This window comes from Syngnathus scovelli, chromosome 10 (genome assembly GCF_024217435.2).
Source record: "Syngnathus scovelli strain Florida chromosome 10, RoL_Ssco_1.2, whole genome shotgun sequence".
NCBI classification, from domain to species: Eukaryota; Metazoa; Chordata; class Actinopteri; order Syngnathiformes; family Syngnathidae; genus Syngnathus; species Syngnathus scovelli.
The window spans coordinates 57,118-80,817 of NC_090856.1; the positions used below are offsets into that span (position 1 = coordinate 57,118).

At 45.2% G+C, this 23,700-nt stretch overlaps 4 protein-coding genes across 9 annotated transcripts; 1 reads left to right on the forward strand and 3 right to left on the reverse strand.

The window, feature by feature from the left end:
• Window positions 1-2,281: 2,281 nt before the first annotated feature.
• prrx1b (paired related homeobox 1b) lies at window positions 2,282-9,127 on the forward strand. Of its 3 annotated transcripts, none has more exons than XM_049732126.2 (5): window positions 2,282-2,495; window positions 2,663-2,898; window positions 6,179-6,354; window positions 7,606-7,787; window positions 8,333-9,127. In XM_049732126.2, exons 1-5 carry the CDS (start codon window positions 2,452-2,454, stop codon window positions 8,463-8,465), a joined length of 771 nt encoding a protein of 256 aa, XP_049588083.1. In that variant the 5' UTR covers window positions 2,282-2,451; the 3' UTR covers window positions 8,466-9,127. The 3 variants fall into 3 exon arrangements, with proteins under 3 accessions (XP_049588083.1, XP_049588084.1, XP_049588085.1); XM_049732127.2 differs by having other exon boundaries at window positions 2,283-2,495; window positions 2,684-2,898; XM_049732128.2 differs by having other exon boundaries at window positions 2,285-2,898.
• Window positions 9,128-12,412: 3,285 nt separating this feature from the next.
• On the reverse strand, window positions 12,413-15,417 carry rfc4 (replication factor C (activator 1) 4). The gene is made up of 11 exons (XM_049732124.2): window positions 15,245-15,417; window positions 14,988-15,105; window positions 14,832-14,910; window positions 14,509-14,588; window positions 14,251-14,370; window positions 14,022-14,165; window positions 13,831-13,951; window positions 13,314-13,439; window positions 13,087-13,167; window positions 12,896-13,012; window positions 12,413-12,602 (listed from the first exon to the last, which is right to left on the reverse strand). Exons 2-11 carry the CDS (start codon window positions 15,089-15,091, stop codon window positions 12,504-12,506), a joined length of 1,071 nt encoding a protein of 356 aa, XP_049588081.1. The 5' UTR covers window positions 15,092-15,105; window positions 15,245-15,417; the 3' UTR covers window positions 12,413-12,503.
• A 1,046-nt stretch (window positions 15,418-16,463) lies between these two features.
• Window positions 16,464-21,065, reverse strand: orc1 (origin recognition complex, subunit 1). 4 transcript variants are annotated; one of them, XM_049732118.2, is made up of 12 exons: window positions 20,855-21,065; window positions 20,289-20,399; window positions 19,905-20,136; window positions 19,729-19,826; window positions 19,427-19,528; window positions 18,819-18,990; window positions 18,271-18,378; window positions 17,817-17,966; window positions 17,592-17,711; window positions 17,165-17,334; window positions 16,948-17,035; window positions 16,464-16,885 (listed from the first exon to the last, which is right to left on the reverse strand). In XM_049732118.2, exons 1-12 carry the CDS (start codon window positions 20,908-20,910, stop codon window positions 16,691-16,693), a joined length of 1,602 nt encoding a protein of 533 aa, XP_049588075.1. In that variant the 5' UTR covers window positions 20,911-21,065; the 3' UTR covers window positions 16,464-16,690. The 4 variants fall into 4 exon arrangements, with proteins under 4 accessions (XP_049588075.1, XP_049588078.1, XP_049588077.1 ...); XM_049732121.2 differs by having other exon boundaries at window positions 19,905-20,117; window positions 20,289-20,389; window positions 20,855-21,047; XM_049732120.2 differs by having other exon boundaries at window positions 20,289-20,389; window positions 20,855-21,047.
• Window positions 21,066-21,806: 741 nt separating this feature from the next.
• Window positions 21,807-23,662, reverse strand: gorab (golgin, rab6-interacting). Its single transcript, XM_049732125.2, has 5 exons — window positions 23,461-23,662; window positions 23,059-23,377; window positions 22,875-22,976; window positions 22,618-22,758; window positions 21,807-22,405 (listed from the first exon to the last, which is right to left on the reverse strand). Exons 1-5 carry the CDS (start codon window positions 23,513-23,515, stop codon window positions 22,018-22,020), a joined length of 1,005 nt encoding a protein of 334 aa, XP_049588082.1. The 5' UTR covers window positions 23,516-23,662; the 3' UTR covers window positions 21,807-22,017.
• Window positions 23,663-23,700: the final 38 nt, after the last annotated feature.

Here is a 23,700-nt window from a genome sequence, read left to right on the forward strand (position 1 = left end):
TTTAATTCAGCCTTTTTGGAGGGCTCCGTATTTGAGTGAACAGACGGCGGTTCGGGACTATTTGCAGGAGAAGCATTAGTTGCACTGTGATTAGTGTTTTCTCGGTGACCTACTCGCATGTAGCAATACGTACAAGACGACTGCATGTTTTCAATAGTTGTCATGTACAAGTACGCAGGCTCCATCTGTGCGTGCGTGTGTGTGTGTGTGTGTTAAGTGTTTAGTGTCATTCGAGTTGGAAACATTGGCGTGTAAATGTCCCTTGCTTACATTGTTGCTTCTCATCAAAAGATTTGGATGTGATCTGGGTTGACCGCAGAGCAGGCATAGCAGTCAAGAACACACACTCAATTCTTCAGATCAAGCAAAATAAAGACCAGGGGCCCCGGAGGAGAATATTTGGAGACACGGGGAGGCCTTTTTTTCCCCCCCCCTATTCTTCTTTCATAGACGTTGGCAGTGAAAGGGACTTGCAGGCAGGAAAATGGAATCTGGGAGGAAAACTAATGATGAAAAAGTCCACTGCAGCTCTGTGCCTTCATTAAAGACGTGGAAAGAGCAAGAGACACACATCTGGATTCAATCTGTTGCCTTTGATGGCATCAAGTGTTCTTTTCCCAGATCAGGCGCAGGCAGGAACCCAGGGGATGGCAGCTCCAGTCCTGGCATCCCAGCGCACCGGCCCGCCTTCTACCGTCCACTTTCCAAGCCTATCCAGGGACTTCACAGTTCAAAAGCTACACTGCCGCTTGCTGCGCTTTTCACACGAGAACGTCCTTGCACTCGCCGGCCCAGGAAGTTGGCTCCAATGGATCCAACTTTGGCTCGCTTTCAACCAAATAAAATGGCTTGTTTTGCCCCAATCAAGCCAGGAACACCTGACCCACCCAGGACTTCTGGAACTTGCTTGCTGGACCGCGGCTGTGTTAGCAGAGGGCGGACCAAAACAAAAAAAAACAACAAAAGCCCCAGCCAAACATTTGCCACTAAGCGCGTGTTTCAGTGAGAACAATTGACTTTCGGATTCTTTGTGTTGCGCTGCATTGCAAAATGAATCTCTCACACTGAGCTGTAAATATTTTCACGCTGCCAGACCAACAAGGAACTGCTTGGACTCCAGTTCAGTCCGAGAGCACGTTTGGATACTCTCTTGAATAGTTTTGGCTTGACAAATTCACTTCTGGGAGTAATGCGTCTCATTCGTGCTCATGAGCTCAAAATGGGCAGTCTGACTTGAGCCGTTTTCTGCCCTTTCTGTTTTGAATCGGGAATAATTGGGCAGCTGGGCGGGCCGGCCGGCCGGCGTTTGTAGAAGCCATTGCATTGCCATTGTTTCAGAGAGAGAACCTAAGATATCTCATTTTCAAAACAGACTAATTGCCACGCAGGCAGCGCAGCGCGCGTGTCAAATGTCGGGCTTGGACGCTGGCCAGAAGGCTTGGGAAACTTGAAGGGAAACAAATACTGTGCATAGTCTCGATTAAAAAGCAAAAATCCAAAGACGTCGTACGTCAGAGTCACAGCAGATGCCTACATCTTCCCTTACTTTTCATTGACCTCCCTGCCTGCCCCAATCAGCAGATAAATTGTTGTCGATGTGCAACACAAGGAGCACCCTGGAATTGTAACATTTTTCTTCTTCTTCTTCTTCTTCTTCTTCTTATTATTTGGTCACATGAAATCTCCTTCTTCATTTGAAAAGCTGAGATGTGTCATAATGTGTTTTCATTTGAGTCGGCTCTATCCTGGCTGACTCGCGTACCGCCATCACACGTACAGGCAATTGGGACGCATCATTAGCGGGATGCCGTTGTACGGATTAAGCGGCGGAACATGCAAAGCCCGCACATTGGACCTGAGCTGACGGGACTCAGAACCTCTCAGCATTGGAAGCAAACTAGCTACATACACACACACACACACACACACACACACATGCTATTTGAAGTGAAAAGAGGGACATTTACCTCGGCGGCTTTGTTATTGTGCCATGTTGTGACCATTAACATGTTGCCTTCACCCTCATTACGCTGTGAGCTTTGCCAGCCCAAGGAGAGTGTTGATGGCAACGATGCTTTGCTTTTCTCCAAAGGGGGGGAAGTGACTTATTGAGGGGCCCCGTCCAAAGTCAGACACATGCAGTGCCACGTAATTATGGGGCTCCACTCAGTGAGCCAGCCTGAAAGAGAGAGACAGACAGACAGAGACAGACAGAGAGAGACAGAGAGAGAAAGAGAGAGAGACAGTTAGAGAGAGAGAGAGAGAGAGAGGGGGGGGGGGGTCTTTCTTTCCTTGGTTTGCTGAAGTTGTGCAAACTTTGAAAGGACACAGCGCGTTTTGAACATCTGGTCGTCATCAGGCAGCAGCGAGCGGCCCTTCCCATGCTCACATGTGATCCAGCCGCCACACAATTCAGACCATCTCTCTTGTGAGAAAACTTCTCGCCGCTGTATGGATACGAGAGAAAGCTTTGATTACGGGCGGGAAAGCGACAGGTAGAAAACTTTGCTTGACGTTTGATTGAGCCCTCTGTGGCTCATTTGGATATGAACAAATGAACTCTCCTCTTCTTTGATTTTGTCAGCTAAGAAGGATCTATTGCTTTGCTTTGCTTTGGCGCTTCGGCCAATTCTACGTTGCCCTGTCGCGTCATGACTTCCAGTTATGCACACGTAATGGACAGGCAGGCCACGGTCGCAAACCGCCTGGAGAGCCCCATCTCGTCCAACCTGGATAACTTGCAAGCCAAAAAGAACTTCTCCGTAAGTCACCTGTTGGATCTGGAAGAAGCTGGGGAAATGGTGGGCAACCAGGCGGACGAGAGCGTCGGGGAAGCCGGGAGAAGTATGCTGGAGTCCCCGGGACTGACGAGTGGAAGCGACACCAACCAACAGGACAGTAAGTCGCTCGGCCTACTCAAATCGCCGTGTGCAAGCAAATCCCCCGGCCGGCAATAACTTTTTAAAAAGATTTGATGACAATACATATCTGCGCGTGCACAAAATGTACATGCTAGCGGCGCATTTTTCGGCAACTGCTCATCTCACCCAAATGTGACCGTTAATTCTCCCACCGAGCTTCGATGGCAACGGAGTGTGATGGCAAGTAAGTGAGGCCATGGCTTTGTCTGCAACGCGTATGAAAATAAAACTGCCAGCGTTTCCAGCCATTCGACCACAAAGCACTCAATAGACGACGGGAATTTGTGCAGCGCTGGCCGGGGAACGAAGACGACGCGCAGCTTTACTTTCCCCCTTTTTCATTTCATGCACGCATCCGTCTTCCAGAGCGCTTATTCTCACGAGCGTCGCCGGCCTGCTGGAGCTAAGACGGAGTGAATTTTTTAATAAGCGCCGCCAGCCGAGCCAATCGAAAACAAAGATTCTAACCTCTCCGTCGGGGAAATGAATGCGAGCTCTTCTCTTCTCCTCCTCTCTCTTCTCGCCTCTCCTCTCCTCTCCTCTCCTCTCCAAACCTTTTGGGCCTTAATGACTGTTATTGTTATCTTTGAAAATGAGAGGAGTGACAGAGAAAAATGCGAGTGGAAGTGGCTAGGTCATATCGTTAATTTACGATTATTTTGGGGCTGTCAAACACTCTCAGACTATTGGACGCTAATGGTTTGTCATGAGTAACGCGCCTGTCTTTGCTCTCACAATTAAGAAATGAACTAACTTGTCACTCGATCACATTGGAACTTAAAACAGCAGGTGGAATTAATCACTTTCCCGACAAACCCGAGGCACGAAAGGCATATGCGTTCCGTGTCATTCCGACTACATTGTTAACATTCATCTGCTGTTCATTAAATGAACCATTTTAACGCTAGGAATTGCAAATAGCCTACAAAAATATTATGGAACAGCTTTAACTCGTAAATTCTTGAGCATTGTAGTATAGCAAACAAAACGATGCCTTTTTGAAATGATTATTGGTCATATTATTGTAAATATTATTATTACTATTGTTGTTGTTATTATTTGGCAGGATTGTACGTACGTCACGTTTGGACACGCTTTCGATCAAAAGCTGCTAATAAATGGCAAACTAATAGCAAGCATTTGTTTATTCGCTTTTATGAATAGAAAAAGAGACAAAATGTTTCTAAACACGTATAACAGTATCCTGTAACACCTTGTTGTGAGACACGCAGTTATCGTTAAATTAGACTCGCTTGGCATTTTGTTCAGACCCGCACGCATTAACAGCAACACTCACGGTAATTGATTTATACCTAACGAAATCTTGATTTTGCCATTATTATTATTATTGTGATGATGATGATGATGATTATTATTATTATTCTACAATTCCATCTACCAAATTGAATATGTTTTTTCAGTCGAGTCAAGTACATGAAAAGTTGCGCATAGTCTTAAATATGCTGCTTGTCAACAATACAATACACAACTTATTTTTACAGGAAGCATCGCAGCAGAAAATACCAAACGAGATGTATAATAATACAATTAGAATGAATAATCGTATCATTTAAAGAAAGAAAATGGGCAACAGAAATGGAGAAAACTTACAAGAACATTACGTGACAACGCTCAGAAAATACAAAATGCGATATATACTAAAAATACCATTATAGTGAATAATCATATCATTTAAAGGAAAAAAAAAAGGGCAACAGAAATGGAGAAGAGTTACGAGAACATGGCGTGACAACGCTGAGAAAACCATTTGTGTAATTGACCTGCTCTCATCAATTACTGTGTGACGGGCGACTGTTTGTTTTTAATGAAGGGTTAGAGGTCAACAAGTTTTTCAACTTCTCAACTGGTAATTGAATCTAATACGAGTATGTCACTGACAGCCGGTCAAAATGAACCTTATTTCTGAAATCACGGATGCCGTGCAAATAGTGGCTGGCTGGATGAATGCTTCTACAGTCTTTTAAAACGGCACGCTCCTGGAGTCCGAAGCGTTCTGTAGTTTCCGTCCAGTTGACTGTATTTACTATTGGAACTTGTAACAGCGCAAGAGGAAAAAATCCCAGTTTGATTTGATGCTTTGTAGGACTCGGCTTGGGTCGCCGATAGTGAACACTCGGCCGACTTGTGGCGTGCGATCTATTCCCGCTCGGTGACAACGTGCATGTGGGTGCGGCTGCTCGTTTGTCCCTAACCCTACGACTGGCTGGCGACCAGCGCGCGCTGGAGTCTGCCTTTCGCCGCCGCCTAATGTCAGCTGGGATGGGCTCCAGCGCGCCCCGCGACCCTGAACACTTGTCGATGGATGGATGGATGGATGGATGGATGGATGGATGGGTGGATTGAGCTTATAGGGAGGGCATTTTAGAACAACAAAGGAAGAAAACAATGAGCTGTTCCCCTTTCAGTCCTCTGTATATTCCCGTTTCATTTGATTTGTTGAAAAATATTTGCATATGAGAGACAAGCCTGCCTCAGATGGTAAAACCAAAAGCAAATGACAGACGGCAGCAGTAGGTATAACGTCCCGATTCATATATACATTTGTAATTTAAAATACTGCCAAGTCATAGAATAACAGTTCATCATTAGTACAAGAATATTTCTAACTTATTGGACTATTTTGGGTGATTATCATTCATTCTTCGGGGAAGCTTAAAGTTGTACATAAGCACTACGAATCCTGAAGTAATATAATACGTCATTTAATTGTAATATTTACGTATGTACTGGCTTATCTTGTAGCGTCGTGATAATAAACCCGAGAGGAAGAGCGTTTAATTGTTCTTTGTGCCACGACACAGACACATTTGTCATGAATGAAAAAAAACAAAAAAAAAATAGATGGATTTGAAGAAAAGGGAAGTGAAATTGGGTCATTTGCATGGGCACCGCTGATCATCTTTTAGTGGTTGAGAATCAGTTCACCCTTATTCCTATTTCAAAGTCCAAAATGGACATTTCTTCATATTCAACAATCTTTGCTCATCCCCACCTGTAATGACGCAAGCAACCCTATTCACACCATATTACTCCTAGCTTGTAAAGCAAATAATGAGAAGCAGTTTCTGATTGGTAGCTAGCTAGAGTATAGTATATGGCATTACAATGGCTCTTTGATTTGCAGTGCTTTTGATAGGCAACTCTACCTGAAGCAAAATCCGTTTTCAGATCATTTAGCTTTCTTTGCACTCAAACGACAAGACACCTAACTACGCCTTGATTTTCTTTTGGCAAAGATGAGCAGATGAACACGGAGGAAAAGAAGAAGCGGAAGCAGCGCAGGAACAGAACCACCTTTAACAGCAGCCAGCTCCAGGCTCTTGAGAGAGTCTTTGAAAGAACGCACTACCCCGACGCTTTTGTTCGAGAAGACCTGGCCCGCCGGGTCAACCTTACTGAGGCCAGAGTGCAGGTAACGACAGGGGCGGGGCATGGCATGGCATGACACATCTAATCTAATCCATCTTGGCATATTCACTTTTTTTTTTTTTTCATTTTATGGGTTGCAGTCTGGGACTTATTGGAACAAATATCACTTGCAATATTTCTATGAAATATCGTGAAATTACAAATAACAGAGTTGCTCTAACTTACTCTGAAAGACGTTTCTTTTCTTTTTTTCCATCCGGGTTTCTTGCAGGAGCGCCTCTGAAACAAAACATTTGATCAAAAATCGAGCCATAAAATGTCAAAGTCTCAGGGAAGCCTAAATTGCAGTCAGTAATGCTTAGACTTCTCAAGCGTGACATTCGAAATGTTTGCTAGTCGGGATTCTTCCCGCAGCGGGGCACCTGGTATTGTCGGTTAGCTCTTGGTTTATACTAAGAGGCTAATTGCCTTTGAGGATGTTTGCACTTTGCCTTAGTAGCTCCACAGACAAGTGAGAAGACGTTTTATGCAGCAGGCAATCACAATTTGCTGACAGTAGTTTGACTGTACTCCCTCCCTGGAGATACGTTTGGATGACACATGATTACAGTATACAATAACAGCAACAATTCAGACGTTTCTCACCTGTCTGGCCTCTTAAAAGTCGTAAAACATTTGGAGAGAGAAAGGAAGAAAGAAAGAAAGAAAGAAAGAAAGAAAGAAAGAAAGAAAGAAAGAAAGAAAGAAAGAAAGAAAGAAAGAAAGAAAGAAAGAAAGAAATGTATATAGACGTACAGATATGCGCACACGCACACATTATGTGCGAGCGAGTTCCCTGTGCTTCAACACCAGCAAAAATGGTCTTGCAGAAAAAAAATGGGGAAAAGGAAATTGTGAGCTTGGAGCAAGAAGGAGCACATCTGTGATTAATGTGTAGCAGGCAGAAAGAAATGCAGAAATCCTTTGATAATAGAGTCTTTGAGCTCATTCCCGAGGCTATGCGTCATCATGCAGCAAGCCCCATCTAATAATGGATATGATTTCACAGTGAGCAACAACATTAGCTGCCCCGGCCGGCCGACCGGCCGGCCGGGAGTTTTAGCATGCTGTGCTTGGAAGGTTAGAGGCTCATTACAGGCTTAGCTCATGATACATATATATATTTGATTGGCTCCAATTAGATCCGATTGGCGTATGTAGGTGTGCGGAAAGGTCATCGCAGCCTTTACAATGGGACCATCCGTGTCGCTCGCTTTACAGAGTGGATTTTTAAAAATAGCGTCTCATTTTGCAGGTTTGGTTTCAAAATAGGCGAGCTAAGTTTCGTCGAAACGAGCGCGCTATGCTGGCTAGCAAGAACGCTTCGCTCCTGAAATCCTACTCCGGAGAGGTCACGGCAGTGGAGCAGCCCATCGTCCCACGCCCTGCGCCGCGGCCAAACGATTATCTTTCCTGGGGTAGCGCCGCTCCGTACAGGTTGGTCTCACATGCAAAGAAAGTTCCATCGTTAACTACATAACCTAGCTCAAAGTTCACTTCACAAATTTGAAATCAGCTTGCTCACTGCATTGAATTTTCCAAGTTCGTCCTTCAAAATATTTCACAAATATTTTGTTTTTAGTGAATGTATTATTTCTTAACTTAAAAACACAATCACACCAACTTGGAACATAAAAGTGCTTTGAACACATTCAGGTGCAACACTGATTGCCATATCGTCATTTGAGAGCGTCTGTATGAAAATACTACCTATTGTCAAAACACAAAGAAACATTGTTGTCGGTCAAAAATACTTTTGTGAATTAAGCGCAAAGGTCACCCAGCCAATACGGTGGTTTCCATGCAAACCAAGATAATTGGGTTTTCAAATCATCCATGAGCCTTCAAACAGTCAAAAGATTGTTTGTTTTTTTTTGAAGGTCACAATATGACCTTTTCCAATACTGCTTGCTACTTTTCTGGAATTTCAGAACTTTTCAAAGCCTTTGACATCCTCTGTTTCCTTCCCTTTGCCGCGCTAGCGCCATGGCCACCTACCCGCCGACTTGCTCCAACACTAACGCGTCCCAGGGAATGAACATGGCAAACAGCATTGCCAACCTGCGGCTCAAAGCAAAGGAGTACAGCTTGAACCAGGTTCCCACGGTGAACTGAAAGCTACGACACCGTGTGCGTGCGTGCGTGCGTGCGTGCGTGCGCCAATATCCGTTTGGGGACGGACCTTCAAAACCACTGGACCCACCCCAACAGACAACCATCTTTTTTGGAAGGAGTTTCATCCCACATAATCTGGAGTTTTCTGCTTTTTTTTTTTTTTTACATTCAAAATTCGGTGAGATAGATTTTTGCACAACAAATGCAAAATGTGGTCACCGAGTGACGCAAAAAACGTTTTATTCCAAGACTTTGTTTGTCTTACAAACCACTGTTTATACTAAAGACATCTCAACTTGATGTCGTAATCAAATATCTGTGTAGTTTTGTTATCGTGACTGATACGGAAGATGTTTTTTTCCCCCATTCGTTTTGTGCCGTTATCGGGCACAGAAGGAGCGAGAGTCAAACGACGCCCTCTGACGACTTTTTTCTTTTTCCTCTACTTTTAAACAGTATTAGTAACAGCCATGGTTCTGACTACATTTTTGATTTGATTCTCCACGTTTTACCAATGACAACCCCAAGTTTTCAATATACACGAGAGGCTGTTGTATCTCCGAGTAGATCATTTTGATGTTCATTCATATGTAACAGAAAAAAATATGTATATTAATAAAAACATGGATTTCAAGCAATAAAGTACACAGTCTACAATTCAGTAGATCGCATAGCAGATCAGATGCAATTAGTAAAAAAGAAATACATACATATATATATATATATATATATATATATACACACACATACATATATATATACATATACATACATACACATATATACACACACACACACACACACACCTATACATAGATATATATAGATATATATATAGTATATACATATATATGTATATATATAAAAAAAATATATGAGTGCAGGCATCCAGCCCAATAAATTGTGCCCATTTAACTATAAGAAATAACCATAAGAAGTGGGTATGTTTATGGTTGGGAGCGTTTAGAGAGCAACATGATCTTGGACCCCTTGCGAGAGCCATTAGAGCTAGATTTACAACTTGAATTTTTCCTCAGAGAAAAACCTCAAGCTATGCTTTGTGTGTTTTATTTTGAGATGATTGCATTAGCCATACAATTTGATCTTCAAGCCCAGATATTTATGAGCGTCTTTCAATGAAGGGATTTGAACTCTTGAATTGCCATTGATGCTGTCCCTTCTCCCTGGCCCCTAATAAGCTGTACAATAAAAACATCAACATTTGTTCATGTACGCCATGTGCCAGTCGGACTTGCAAGAATTGCTGTCCAATTTGCAGTAATTGTGCAGATATGGAAAACCTGGCAGAATCGTGTACGTACTCGTTTTAAATATACTACATAGAGCAAACATTCTACACCTCGACCAAATTCATGGATAAGTACGTATATTGAATACGCCGATACGCTACCGTAGTATTTTCATCTCTGGATCCGAGACGTTGCTGTACTCAGTTCTTTATATTAAACGACTGCTGAATCTTTTTACACTTAACTATGAGACTGTTTTGAGTGCAAAAAGAAAGCAGTTTGTTAAAAAAAAAAAAAAGAAGCTTATTTTGACACGCTGCTTCATATAATCTAAAAGCAGCCAATTCCCTTTGCGCCAAATATTTCATCCTTATTTACGTTAGAGTAATTGACTCAAATGAATGATTGCTTGAGTTTTGTTCCCTACGGGATTTTGGGCCGATCGGCGCGTTGTCGTAATCAAATGGCGCTTCGCTGATGTGGCTTGGACGTTTTTTCCGTCTTGCATGCCACATTAAAAAAAGGATATTCCTGTTTTCTTTGGAGATGTTTTTTTTCTGCTCTTGGTTGTTTTCCTGATCACTGATCCCTGACTGTGGTATGTCCAGTGTCAGACCCTGTCCCTCTCTCCCCCTCTCCCCTGCCAGGCGCCTGGTCTCACCTTTCATGGCCAGAGTTGGGGCTGACCTGAAGTGATTCCAGATGTGGAACTCTTTTCAAGCTAAAGCCCATCACCCACCCAGAGCCCCCTAACCCTAACCCCGCACTCTTCACCCTCTCGCTTCTCCTGCCTCCCTCCCTCCCTCCCCCTCTTCACCCCAGGCAGGCAGGCAGGCAGGCAGGCAGGCGGGCCGTGGCCAGCCACTCCATCAGGTATGACAGCATTCCCCGAGTCTCTTCTGACATACGATGCAAGAACCCCGCCCGCCCTCCCTCCCTCCCCCCCGCCCGCCCGCCCTCGGCACCAATCCTGCCCTCACCCACCCACCCACCCACTCGGGTCTTCAACAGCACATCTGGAGCTCATTACAGAGGAGACAGTAAGAGTGAGGGAGGGGTGGAGAGTCTGCATGCAGAATGCGCAACAGAGCGCAAAAGAACATTTCTTAAGCCTTCTTTACAGAACCTTTCCGTGTTTCCCCTTTCTATTTTCCTTTGCTTCTCGTTAACGTCACCTGCCCCCACCTCTTTGCCTTCAAACTTGCAAACCTGACCTTTGGTTTGCTGTCAGTGTCCCGTGATCACAAATACTTTATTAGTCTAAGCATTTGGGATTGAGTTCAGCACGAGAAATAATTTTTTAAAAAAAAAAGGATCAGGGGGTCTGAAATACTTCACAGCTGTTAGCAGTGTGTGGTTTGCGTGAACAACCAAAAGAATTCTTGGAGTTTCCACGCAAAGCGAAGCTGGCTGAGCGCTCAGCTAGCATGATTTGTGCGGAAACCAATCCATATTAGACACTTTTTCAAAGACGTTTACTTCATGTCTTTTAAAAGTCAAATCTCATTTTGTGAACTAATAAAGAAACCGCGTGATGTTTTGCCCCATTGAAAAATACCACTTTCTGCTCATGCGCACAATATCCAATGCAGGTAGGTGTCATATTCACCTGACTATAAAGTCAATTTGGAAAAATGAATTTCTTTTTTTTCTCCTTCCTCACTGCTTCTCTCCTCAGCGCAAAACAATCAAACGAAAATAATTGTTGCCGTGAGCTCGTTAATGCTCGATAACATGACAAAATCCGTTATCGTTTTACAGGACTATTCAAAGTAAGTTGGGCTTTTCCCTTTTTTGGCCAAAAATATTTTCGGATGCCCAGGATGTTTGCGTGATTCATATGCTTGATTTGACCATGCCCTAATGACTTGCTCAATACATAACTTACTATATAAGAATGTGAAATGTGTCTGGCTTAACTTAAATGGGTGCTCTAAGCACCCGAGTCCTGTGTGAATTTGAATTTCAAATCTCAGCACTGCAGAGGTCCAGTTCCGGCAGCAAGCAAAACAACAATTACGGTGCCGAGCATGATGTGAGCTCTGAGGAATCGTCTATACATAGAATGACTGCATCCAGTTCATAGACCCATATTGGGACTTTTGGTGTTTTTGCCTTTTGCTAAGCGCAGACATCCGGACACAGTGCAGGCACTATCAGACTTTGACATGGAAGGGACACTTTCTGCTCAAGTTGCCTATTAAAAAGCGTCTTAGCTGACCGAGTGGAGGTAGAGAGGAGTACCATCAGCACGCACTGACAAACGTCTTTTGTAAAACCATTCAAATGAGGGAGGGAAGGTGAAGAGTATCTTCCGTCCAGAAACCAACAAAAAGCAACCGCAGCGTTGTTGGTACCTAAACTAGGCCATATTCTTACTTGCACATAATTGTGGGATTTCATTAGACAGCTCTCTCTAGTTCAATAAACGGCATCCACTTTGGCATCCGGCTGTCTTACGGGACCCCCTGCAGGACGTCATGCGTCTGTCGCCCAAACAGCCCATGCCAAAGGGATTTCTTTGTGGAAGTTCGACTATTAGAGAAAATCAACCACTTATCCTCCCTCACGAGGGTCAAATCTTAAGAGTCATTGAAACAAGATTCGCAAACAAAATACTTAAAGGGATAATCAGACTGGCCGGGATGGACCCTTTTTCACTAAAAAGCTCAATTTATCATTTTCCCACTCAAGGTGTCTCATGAGCACAATTACTTTATTAGTCAAAGCATTTGGGATTGAGTTCAAGACGAGAAAAGAAAAGAAAAAAAGAGATAATAATCAAGGATCAGGGGGTCTGAACTACTTCACAGCTGAACATTACCGAACATAGACTGAGGAGCTGCATGTATTCGTCGGCACCGTCAGCCAGGCATTTGTCCACCACCTGAAATACACAAGGAAAACATTAGAGTTGATGGTTAATTGACTTAGTACAGCCAGCCTCCCTCCCTCCGTGGACACTTGACAAGGTAAACCACTCTCACTTCAAATGAACTTGTGATACACCCACCCCCTCTAGCGGCCAACAACGTACACTGCGCTGGAAATATCAATACGATCGTGTTTACATTTCTCAATAATACACATACGGGGGGGGGGGGGGGGGGGGGGGGGGGGGGGGCGTGGGGGGAGGGGGTTGCGCGTCATCAGGCCAAATCAAATAAAGGTGCATCCTACCGCCATTTTTTCAGCGATGACAGACTTGTGCTCGTCACTCATCGAGTCGTGCTCAACGATGCGGTCGTGAAGTTGACTCAGGACCTGCGTGGCTGCGTAGCCTTCATCCACCACGCTCTGACAAAGAAAAGATTTGACGTGAGACGGACGATGGCAACTTAGCAAGTCTTAAGTGACACGGAGCAACCTACCCTGACTGTCAACTCGAGTTTCTCAAAACTTCCTTTGAAGCAGACCTGAAGCAAATTGTTGATCATGTCGGGAGGAACAGCCTGCAACCACATTGGCTTTCAATTTCAATTCATTCGTTTAACAAGCCGCCACCTCCAGTCACGTCAGCGCTATCCATAAGCCTTAAATGAATCCATTTTGATCAATGCTTCACATTGAGCCAGAAGAGGTAAAAATCCCATCTTACCCCAGCTATTTCCATGACGGCAACTTCTGTAATCTCACCGTTGGCATCGAGTCGTGCAGCGCTCTGAAGGAAAGTGATGGCTTTGCGCAGGTCTCCCTCTGACACCTTCACCAGTGCTAAGATACTCTAAAGGCCAAAGAAAAACAAATGAAATAAGTGAAACGTGAAGAAACTACAAATGACATTTCATTCAAATACAAAGTAAATGAAATTGAATAACGTGAACATATCCATATACGTACATAAATTGGAAGTGGAAACGGTCAAGCAGCTCGTCTTAAATAATAGCCGCCCATACCGGTAGCGCGCCGGCATCCGATTTGAAGCGGAGCGGAGCTCTGCGCCCGCTACGGATCCAGCCACGAGTCCAGCTGCTCCGTCAAGAGCCACTCTCATTTCATCGGTCCGAAAGATATTTGTAAAATCTCTCTCTCTCTCTCTCTCTCTTGATATTTCCTGGGCCAGTCTGGACGTTTCAGCGTGTTGAGTGGACTTCTGCATTGCTACTACGACCTACCTCTTTTGTGTATTTGAGGTTCTCCTTCTCACAGATCTCCAGCAGACGCTCTTCTTGTACGTGATCGGCAAGGGGGTTAAAACGAAACTTGGAACATCTGGAAGTTAGGGGCTCAATGATCCTACACAATACACAGAAAGACAAAACTCAACTTTGTGCTTTTGCTTGGCAGTGATATGCACTGTGCTCACCTGCTGATATAGTTACAAATGAGACAGAAACGTGTGGTGCGGGCCTCCTTTTCCATTGTCCTTCTGAGCGCGGCCTGAGCTGGTGCGGTCATGGAGTCGGCTTCATCCAGGACGATGATCTTAAAAGGAGGACACGGCTTCCCGCTACAAAGGCAGCGCACGCACGTCTCGTTGAATTTCAAGGCATGAGAAAAATGGACGTTGCGAGGACTTCTAAAATCGTGCTCACTCTGGCCGAGTCCCCGCAACAGTGAGTTGAGCAAAGTTTTTGACCTTCTCTCTGATGACCTGAATGCCCCTTTCATCCGAAGCATTGAGCTCAAGCACCCTCTGCTTGTATAGTTCTGGGCTGGATAGAGGAGAGAAAAGACACATCAGGATCAAGACGCCCGGTCCAAATACTCCTCTGAAAGCAACCTTGATCATGCCACTCACTCACTCACTCACTCACTCACTCACTCACTCACTCACTCACTCACTCACTCACCCATAAAGGTCTCTCGCAGCAGCTAATATGGTAGAGGTCTTTCCTGTTCCAGGTGGACCATAGAAGAGTAGATTTGGAAGCTAAATCGGTGACACAAGTTGGAGAAGTTTTGCTAGTGAACAACTCTTCCAAGCTACAGTATACACAAATCCATATATACCAGTGGGAAGGGCTGAACCATTTTAAGAAAAGTCCAAAATTGTTTGGGAAATACGTAGCTGCAAAAACAAACAACCAAACAAGCAAACAAGCAAACAAGCAAAAAATCGGAAGGCTCCGGTTCGTATCTCGTAACGTTATTAGTTTGCCGTAAATAAACTTACATCTGCTCCTTCCAGTGACTTCTTGAGAACCGCTACAGCTTCTTCCTGAAAGGCGACTTCATCAACGCACTTTGGCCTACTATGAGAAAATGGAGAAGCATGTGTCTAGGAATGTAATGCTCATTGGACAAAATGAATGACGGAGCTGATACATACTATTTTTCAACCCATGGCGTCAGCTTCGCTTTCTTCTCAATGCTGGAAACGGAAGCACACTTGTCTTTCTGGGGTCTCGTTGTTGATTTCAAAAAGGCTTGCATGATTCCGTGCTGCTCTATACAAGGGGAAAGAAAAAGATGCCCTGGTCACTGCAGCCCCTCACCCTTCTCTGAAATCGGACTGCTGGCTCATGTGTACAAGGCGACACGCTTAGCGTTTCAGACGCACGCACGTACGCACGCGAATTCTCTTACCTGTTAACGACGTGACGCAAACTTGTCCCCAGACCGGCTTGGCTTGCTTTTTTAAATCTAAAGTGTGTCCTGAATAAAATGAAACAAAATTGCTGGGCTTCACACTGGACAGTAATGTTTGACATGCGGAAGACAAGGATATTTTCCCGCCCTGGGTGAAACACTTCCGGTGACGTTTTCAAGTTATCAGCCAATAATCTTTTTCGAATTGCGGATGTGACGATGATGAAGACGACGACGATGAATTTCGGCAAGGACATAAACAACACACTTATTACAGTTTCATTTCACATCATGTTTGAGATGACTTGTCGAAAAAGGAAGCGGGTTGAAGCAATTCTGTTTATCTAGTCCCGTCCGGATTACAACCAAGGCTTTCACTGCCAAACAGACAGAGGCACACACGCACGCCCCACACACACACACACACACTATCTACATCACTACAGTACTGCCGTAATCATGAAAAGAGAGAAACAAAAGAAAATTGAAATTTGACCAGGAGAACATATGATTTGAATACAACAAATAAAGTGGAAGTCTGAATAGGATTTGAATACAGCCATAACAAATAAAGTGAAAGTTTGCCTAACTATTGATACATTTGTTTTGAATTCAGCAATGCCAAGTTGATTTAGTCGTATGTTTGAACAAAAATGTCTGTCTGGAGTCCACGTCAAGCAATCGGGACGAGATCTGAGGCGGATGACCCCCTCTGCTGTGACAATTGAGGGCATCTTCCTGCCTGCAGCTCTTCATTTTCACTACGGACATCAACACAAGCTTTTTTTTGGATTGCTTTTGTATTGTATGTTGCTCACTCTGCATCCATTGCAGCCTGGTCATCTTGGAAGGGCGATCCCATGTCCCATCTGTGGTCCCTTCTCAAGAGTTCCCAGTTTGGGTTTTGTGCATTTTGCCTTGCCCTCCCGTGAGTTATCAGTGAACAGGGGATGTTGAGAATAATTGTCAACTTTGAGACTCGTCTGTGACTAGGGGCTAGTATGTCAATAAACTTGACAACGTAGGCCATGCCACGGTGGTCCAAGCGAAGCCAGGGCAGAGTGGAACCAGAGTGGGCCGTTCTGGAGCCTGTCATGGAAAAGTACTTTTCGTCTCATCTGAGCTAAGTTGGTAACATTCAGTGAGAATGCTTCATGGGTTAATCCGACAATGAAAGAAAGACATACATGTCTGTTAACACACTAATAAACATGTCTACTATACTACAGTAGCCCTATGCTAAAGTTTATTGACATGAGCACATAAACAAACACTGAGTACGGATAGATCGCATTTTGACAAACAGGACAAAAAGACAACTATAGTAAAATCATATGTGGACAAAACATATCAATCTGTGTATTTGTAATTTCGCAAGTGTACACGCCTGCTTGTTACTTGTCATTTAAAAGCTCAATTCCGTCATGAAAGAGGATCCCTTTTTCAGTCCGACTTGAGCGCATAGAGAACGTCATCTTGGCTAACGTTAAGGCGAATACGCTGCAGGATCCCCAAGCGGCTGGTTTCCAGCAGTAACAATCTGCAGGCTCCCAGGCGCTGACAGACTGCCAGAACCTCCGATACGCCCGTCGACTGCAGACCCTCCACCCGACACAAAGCCTGGTGCTGTATCAACACCTAGGCACGAGGGTGGCAACGGTTCCGATGCGTGCTTTTTAATTGTGATTTGCTTCCTTTACCTGTTGGAAAGTGGCCTCCTCCAAACCCAAGCGCCGAAACTCTGCAATGACAGCGCGAAGGAAGAGCTGTTCCTGCACTGACGCAAACCTGAAAAGCACGCACCGTTACTTCATGGCATCAAATGGATGAATTGAAGCTGTTCCTGCACTGACACAAAAAGCACGCACCATTACTTCATGGCATCAAATGGATGAATTATTACGCTCAGGGTCTTACTTGATGCTTGCGATGTAGGAGGAAGAAAACATTTCGTTGAGCGCATCCATCACGTGATCCATCCCTACCAATCTTGCGACCGAAGTGCGAGCGACGGCGTGCTCGCAGAGCTCCGCGGCTCGGCGACAGATATCCAAACATCGACGCGCGTCGCCCGACAGAGCGGCCACCTGAGGACAAGGGTACCCAACCTGAGAACAAGGGTACCCAACCCGAGGACAAGGGTACCCAACCCGAGGACAAGGGTACCCACCCCGAGGACAAGGGTACCCACCCCGAGGACGAGGGTACCCACCCCGAGGACAAGGGAACCCACCCCGAGGACAAGGGAACCCACCCCGAGGACAAGCGAACCCACCCCGAGGACAAGGGAACCCACCCCTGGAGTAGCGAAGCAACTCATCTGCTAATGAGTGCCGGTCAGTACCTTCCTGGACACCAGCTGCAAAGCATCTTCTTCAAAGGCCTTGATTTTGTTCAAACGAGACATGATGATCTGCTGCAATTGCTTGTATCCATAGGGCTGGAATGACATTCGAGTTAAACCCTGCAAAAACAAGGACATCATCAATACGTAAGAATAAAACAAAACAAAACACGGCCAATCCTGACACGGACGGACGGACAGCAGCTCCCTCCCAATTTTGCTCACCAGTCTGCTGGCCACTCTGTTGATCATGATCCTCTCCGGCAGGTCCATAGTGTTTGCGATGGTCAAAACCACCAGGCGGGAATGGCGCCGCGTGGGCCAGTCAAAGAGGTTATACATCACATTTTGCTTTCTGGTCCACAAGAGGTCCAACTACAGATGGAAGGTACACAGGACGGAAAAGTTGATTGAGGCTGAACAACACTTCATGGCTTCTCGAGATGTGGGCAAAAGTTGACATTCATGATTGCTTTCCTACAACTCCAGCGAGACATCGCCTAAAATCATTTGGACTGCGCTGAAATGATGCGGATTAGAGAAATTCCCAAACAAATTCAGTCTCGTACAAGCACGTGTTGTTTTCACAAGTCTCTTTCAAAATAGGCGTGAGATGGGAACGTTTTTCCCCATTCCATGATTAGTAATTGTACAAGTAGAACTAAAAAATGCTTCTTACTTCATCCACCAAGAGCACAGTGGTTTGCTTTCTGGGAGCAGGGTTGCTGAATCGCTTCTCCAAGAGTGAAGCTGCGTGGTCAGCTGTGGCCTTCTGACTCGTTAGTTTCTGGACAAAATGTTTGCAATGAGACTGTTGAAAATGAACACACGCGTGCGTGCGTGCGTGCGTGCGTGCGTGCGTGCGTGCGTGCGTGCGTGCGTGCGTGCGTGCGTCCGTAACGCTACGGACTGACGGCTCAGCATAGAGAAGGCATGACCAGAGTACTACGTATTGACGTGACGCTCCTGGTCTGCCGAAGGCCTGCCTGCGCACTGGAGCGGCACATCTTCAACCCGAGTCTGGAAAAGGCTGAGCTTTTGTGCTGGCTGAAAACGTGCCTACTAGCTTGCTTTCCGTACATTTCAGTGGAGTGAAGGCAACATTGGTCAAAGAGCCACAAAGAGCCCGACTAGCAAGCCACCTCCGTATTCTGTGTGCTACGGAGTCGAGTCATTCCTGGGAATAAATGTTCTGACTGAAAGGCTCACACTGAAGACTTTGTTCACCTCAAGTATCTGAACATAGGCTTGATGAGGGTCTGTCATCTTCATCCCGTTGATCTCAACAAAGTGGAACGATGGGATCTCGTCGGCGTTTGCTGCATTCCGCAGACAACGAATCACCTCGTGCACTGTCGCCGTCTTGCCCGTCCCTGGCACACCAGAGATGTACATGCACCTAAAACACATGGGCGCGCACGCGCAATGTCACTCTCATTTCATTTCATCTCAGATACGCTTTGCACCAGTTCAGGAAGATTCGCGATTTGGTCCTCTGGAATGTAATAGCTGCAGAGTGGTTGCCTCAGCAGAAATGCTGACAACCATTTAAGCCCTCTTATACACTCCCCCTCCCCTGCTTGGAGAAGGGGGCTAAGTGACAGAATCTGCTGTAGGGGTTCTGCAACCAGATCTAAGGTGGCAGCGTAGTATCAGCCAGCCAGCCCCGTCTGCTTCTTTTGCAAAGGGCTGCAAAAGTCAACTGCATTCGTATATGCTGCCTTTGCTGGGTCCAGCTCGAGAAAGCAAACACATTCTGAAAACTGTGTCATACAACGAACGACTTGCAATCCATTTCGCAGTGTTCCTGGCAAAAAATGTTCAAAAATTCTCACCCGCCTGTGCCATCAATGATTTTGCTTTCCACAAAGCTGTAAATGTCTTGAAACTCCTGCTCCCTGCAGGGTAGCGACTCGGGCACCGACGACACGTGTAGCCTAAACAAGACAAACATTCAAACTTATTACATTTGATATACGTACAAGGATCATCGAATAAAAAAGATGACCATTGGATTTCTATTGCGCTTTTCCATACAAGTCAGATGCATTATCCACACGCCCGCCCAGTCCGTTCACACTCAAACTATGGCTTTACACAAGTTGTGCTTGTGCATTGTTGGATTTTTTTTTTTTACCTTGTTCTGGCCACTTCTAATACGTAGTTCGGTTGTGGGGCTGGCATCAACCTGCTGGGGATTGTGGGGCTGCCATGGCGAGGAGTATCACTTTCTCCCTGTGTAAATAAGTAGGTCTTCATGAGTGCTCATGAGCTAAGAACCCCATGAACACGGGCATATTTCATATCATTTACCTTCTTGCTGCGTGTTTTGCGGCACGCTCTAGCGGCGGACGGGCTTTTCTCCGAACGAGGCGGCAGACGCTCAGTAATACGCCGCCGTCTACCTTTCCTCGCTAGTTCTCCTTCATCACCATCAATCATTTCCTCATCGTCACTGCTACTATACAGTGCCGTATTTGATGGGACAAACTCTTCCTCGTCTTCAGTGTCCAAGTCCGGCTTTGGCTGCTCATCCAGAAGATTTCTGAGTCAGTCAGAAAGCTCACAAGTTGAACAACTTCAGTTATGAATTAGAAACAGTGTTCATGTTTTCAGTTATCCTGCAAATCTGCCTAATCAGAAGCCTATCTACCAAATTCAGATGACCGCGCTTAATGGTTGAGTCTTAACACTCACAATTGTTTTTTGATCCGAGAAGAAACGAGTTGAGCGGACTTCCTTTTGGATCTCTTGGGGAGTGGGGCGACGAGCAGGATCGGAGCGTTCTCATGGTCCACCTGGGCAGCCCTTGCGGTGGAAGCATAGAATAAATAAGAAAAACCAGATGAGAACGTTTCAACGCAAAGGCTCCAAACAACATTTTTACTAAAGAATGGCATTTAAGGACCAAGATTGAGGAGCAATATATCTTCAAGGTTAGCCCTGAGGACCTGAAGCAAGGGTTGAATTAAACAACAAAAATATGGAGTTGTCGAGATGCAGCCACTGAATACGTTCGCATTTGAGTTGCCGATTGAAAAGTCAAGTCAAGTTTATTTATATGGCCCTAAATCACAAGCAGTCTCAAAGGGCTTCACATATACAAAACAAATTCACAATTCTTCTCAAAGCAAGTATGGAAGAAAAGGCAATTAAATCGCTATGTTCCAAGACGTCTGTTCAGATCCATGATAGTTAACGTTGAAAGGGTAACGCTGACCCTTGAATTGATCAAACATTTCGAAAAGACGAGTAGTACTTACCCATATTCAAAGTTTTTCAGCTTCCTCAAAGGTTCTCCTTGCTGTCTGGTTTTCATTCTGGAAAAAAGACAGTTAGACTTCACCGTTCTCGGCTTGGGCAATGCTGAACCAAATCAAGTTGGACTAGAACTATGCTTCAAAGTCAAACTAGCAACTCTGGACGACGCAAGGTGGCTGCTACCGTTTCCCGCGAAAATGACGTCACGTCCGCAAAAAAAAAAAAAAAAAAAAAACTGGGAGCTCCGGTTTGCGATTTTTTTTTTCGTAGGCTACTTCTGGCATCATGTACACTTCTCAGCTAATCATGAAGCCAGAACACGCCACGTCATGCCTATCATTAGCGGTAGAACCCGCCACGTCATGCATATCATTAGCAGCGGAACCCACTACGTCATGCATATCATTAGCGGCAGAACCTGCTACGTCATGCATATCATTAGCGTCAGAAGCCGTTACGTCATGCCTATCATTAGCGGCAGAATCCGCTACGTCATCCATATCATTAGCACAGCCGGTGTGACAAATTTGATGCGCATGTGTTATAAATTCATGGAATTGTGTCCATGATTGAATACATACAATTAACAGAGCCAAGGTAAATTCACAGTATTATGTATGTGAAAAACATTGAATGATTATAATTTTGGAATGCATGTTTGACAATTAGGTCTGCTATGTTTATGTTGTGTTGTTTTTGTCAAGTTGTCATGACAAAGGCATCTTAAACAATGTCAACTTAGCATCCACAGTGACATCAAGCCAAAATGTTCATCACAAACCTGAATATGGCTTTCTGTGGAAAACGTCTGTGTGCACATGACGACCTGCGTCACTGTCACGTGGCTGACCGAGGTGCTGAAGGAGCGGGCACTTGACAAATTATTCGGCAACTATTAGTGCACAGAAGTTGGATGCAAGTGAGTAATTATTATTATTTTTTTTAAAACAGACATTTTCCCATCTTACCCGTTTATTTTCATTTGTTAGGGAGAATAAGCAGACAACCCAAAATGTAAACGTTAAAAAAAGACTAAATGACCACCAATATATTCTTTTCAATAACAGTGACAAAAAACATTTGGGTCAATATATACAAGTAAAGTGACAATGATACATGAGGAAAGCAGCATAATGGCTCACGCACGCACGCACAAGCCAGTGTTTCATGCTTTCCAATCTTCCGCAGGCTGTACTTTGTGACTCAATTGATGGTCCACCTGGAGGCCATCGCTCTTCTGACTTTCCTCCTCTGTCAGCGTCCATTGCTCCGTTCCCTCCTGACCTTCCGAGACACCATGGCGCTCTTCGGCACGTCCTTGCAGTTCAAAGCATCCCACGTGGTCTTCTTCCACCTTCTGGCTTTCCAGCTGCTCCTCAGTGGCCTGAAGCTTCAACTCCTGCATCAGTCCTTCCAGCTTAAGGGCTTTGCGGCGCTCGTTTTGTTGGATGATAGCAAAAAGGTGCTCTGTCAGCTGTTCCTTTACGTCTGTTTTCTTGTGGAGGTCCAACTTGGCCATCACATACTCTGCTTCTGCCTTTTCGTAGCGCTTTCTGGAAGAAACAAGGAAAAGAAGATCAAAAACAAGACTGAAATGTCACTTCAATTCCTGATGTGTCAAATCCAGCAGACTCTGCCCAAAAAGTGGGTGTCTGTCAGTTAGCCCACCGCCACTCAACATTTTTATGCCCCAAGTGTCAACATTTTTATCCCCCAAGTGTTGGGCTTTAACTTTTGCTGCTAGAATGCAAAGTGTGTTCTTCACCTGGCAGTAGTGTAGTCCCAGCTGGCTTGCTCGATCTTTCCTCTTAGAATAGCGATGTCGTTGGAAACCATGTCATCAAGGGCTTGCAGCTCTTTCTGGATTCTCTTGAGCTTCACAGCCTCAGCTTGCGTTTGCTTGGACCTACATTGAGTGAGCGCTCATCTTGAGTTGCTTTTGATCTTTGGACATGACAGCCAGGAGCCTCCTTCCCATGCTCCCACCCTCCTCCCTGTACGTGGCTAAGCAAAGACACTTACTTTTCGGCTATGGTTTTTGCAAGCAGGGCCTTCTTGCGCTTATTTGCTTCTTCGATCATTTTTTGCTCCCGTTGCAGTTGCTCCAGGCGAGTCTTGTCTCGACTGCAACAATGTAAGCAATGTGTTGAAATGGAAAATGGCATCATCAGTTTGGAGCAAATAAAGATCAAACAAAAGTACTAACAGTTCGATTTCTTGTTTGTCAAGCTCCTTCACTAGCGGGTTTGGCTTCTCTGCGGCAGCTTGACAGTTTTCTTGGGTCTTTTCTTCGATGAGCCTCTGCTGCGCGTGGCTTTTGGCAGCCGGGCTTCCTGGCGCCGCCATGTGCTCACACTCGGGTGGCAGCTTATTGAGCGACACGACTCCATTGCATACCTGAGGCTCAGGCTCAGCCTCAGCCTCACCCTGAGCCTGAGCGGCTCGCTGCACTAGCTTCTCTCTTTGCACTTGTTGCCGACTCCGACCGGGCGCCCGGAGTTTGTGCTTGCTTGCTATCACGGAGTCTGTAACGATTGCATAAAGCGCCGTATTCTTGTGGAGCGAATCCAAACAAACGTCAGACGAGAAAAGTTCAACGACAGGTTACCTTTTTGCTGCAATCTCCGCAGTTCACTTTCTGAGAAGCCAGCCCAACTACTCATTTTATCATTTCAAACTTACACTGGCCCATTTAAAATCAAGAGAAGGGCTGAGCTGGATCGCGTCAGTTACAGGACAATCAAAACGTAAAGTTGACAGCAGCACTCAAGAAGCCGACACAGCCATGTTTTTCCCCTCCCTCGGAAGATGATGATGATGATGATGATGATGATGATGCCACGTCAAG

What these genes read in the sequence shown, in the direction of transcription:
- prrx1b (XM_049732126.2), top strand. Translation starts at nt 2,452, where the DNA reads ATGGATACGAGAGAAAGCTTTGATTACGGGCGGGAAAGCGACAG. An exon ending in TACGGGCGGGAAAGCGACAG is followed by an intron (nt 2,496 to 2,662) that starts GTAGAAAACTTT and finishes CATGACTTCCAG; the next exon opens with TTATGCACACGTAATGGACA. An exon ending in CGACACCAACCAACAGGACA is followed by an intron (nt 2,899 to 6,178) that starts GTAAGTCGCTCG and finishes CTTTTGGCAAAG; the next exon opens with ATGAGCAGATGAACACGGAG.
- rfc4 (XM_049732124.2), bottom strand. Translation starts at nt 15,091, where the DNA reads ATGCAAGCCTTTTTGAAATCAACAACGAGACCCCAGAAAGACAAGTGT. An exon ending in ACGCCATGGGTTGAAAAATA is followed by an intron (nt 14,911 to 14,987) that starts GTATGTATCAGC and finishes ATTTTCTCATAG; the next exon opens with TAGGCCAAAGTGCGTTGATG. An exon ending in TCATCGCTGAAAAAATGGCG is followed by an intron (nt 12,603 to 12,895) that starts GTAGGATGCACC and finishes TGTGTATTTCAG; the next exon opens with GTGGTGGACAAATGCCTGGC.
- orc1 (XM_049732118.2), bottom strand. Translation starts at nt 20,910, where the DNA reads ATGAAAACCAGACAGCAAGGAGAACCTTTGAGGAAGCTGAAAAACTTT. An exon ending in CCTATGTTCAGATACTTGAG is followed by an intron (nt 18,379 to 18,818) that starts GTGAACAAAGTC and finishes CATTTTGTCCAG; the next exon opens with AAACTAACGAGTCAGAAGGC. An exon ending in ACAGAGTGGCCAGCAGACTG is followed by an intron (nt 17,712 to 17,816) that starts GTGAGCAAAATT and finishes TTGTTTTTGCAG; the next exon opens with GGTTTAACTCGAATGTCATT.
- gorab (XM_049732125.2), bottom strand. Translation starts at nt 23,515, where the DNA reads ATGAGTAGTTGGGCTGGCTTCTCAGAAAGTGAACTGCGGAGATTGCAG. An exon ending in GCGGAGATTGCAGCAAAAAG is followed by an intron (nt 23,378 to 23,460) that starts GTAACCTGTCGT and finishes CAATCGTTACAG; the next exon opens with ACTCCGTGATAGCAAGCAAG. An exon ending in GACAAACAAGAAATCGAACT is followed by an intron (nt 22,977 to 23,058) that starts GTTAGTACTTTT and finishes ACATTGTTGCAG; the next exon opens with TCGAGACAAGACTCGCCTGG.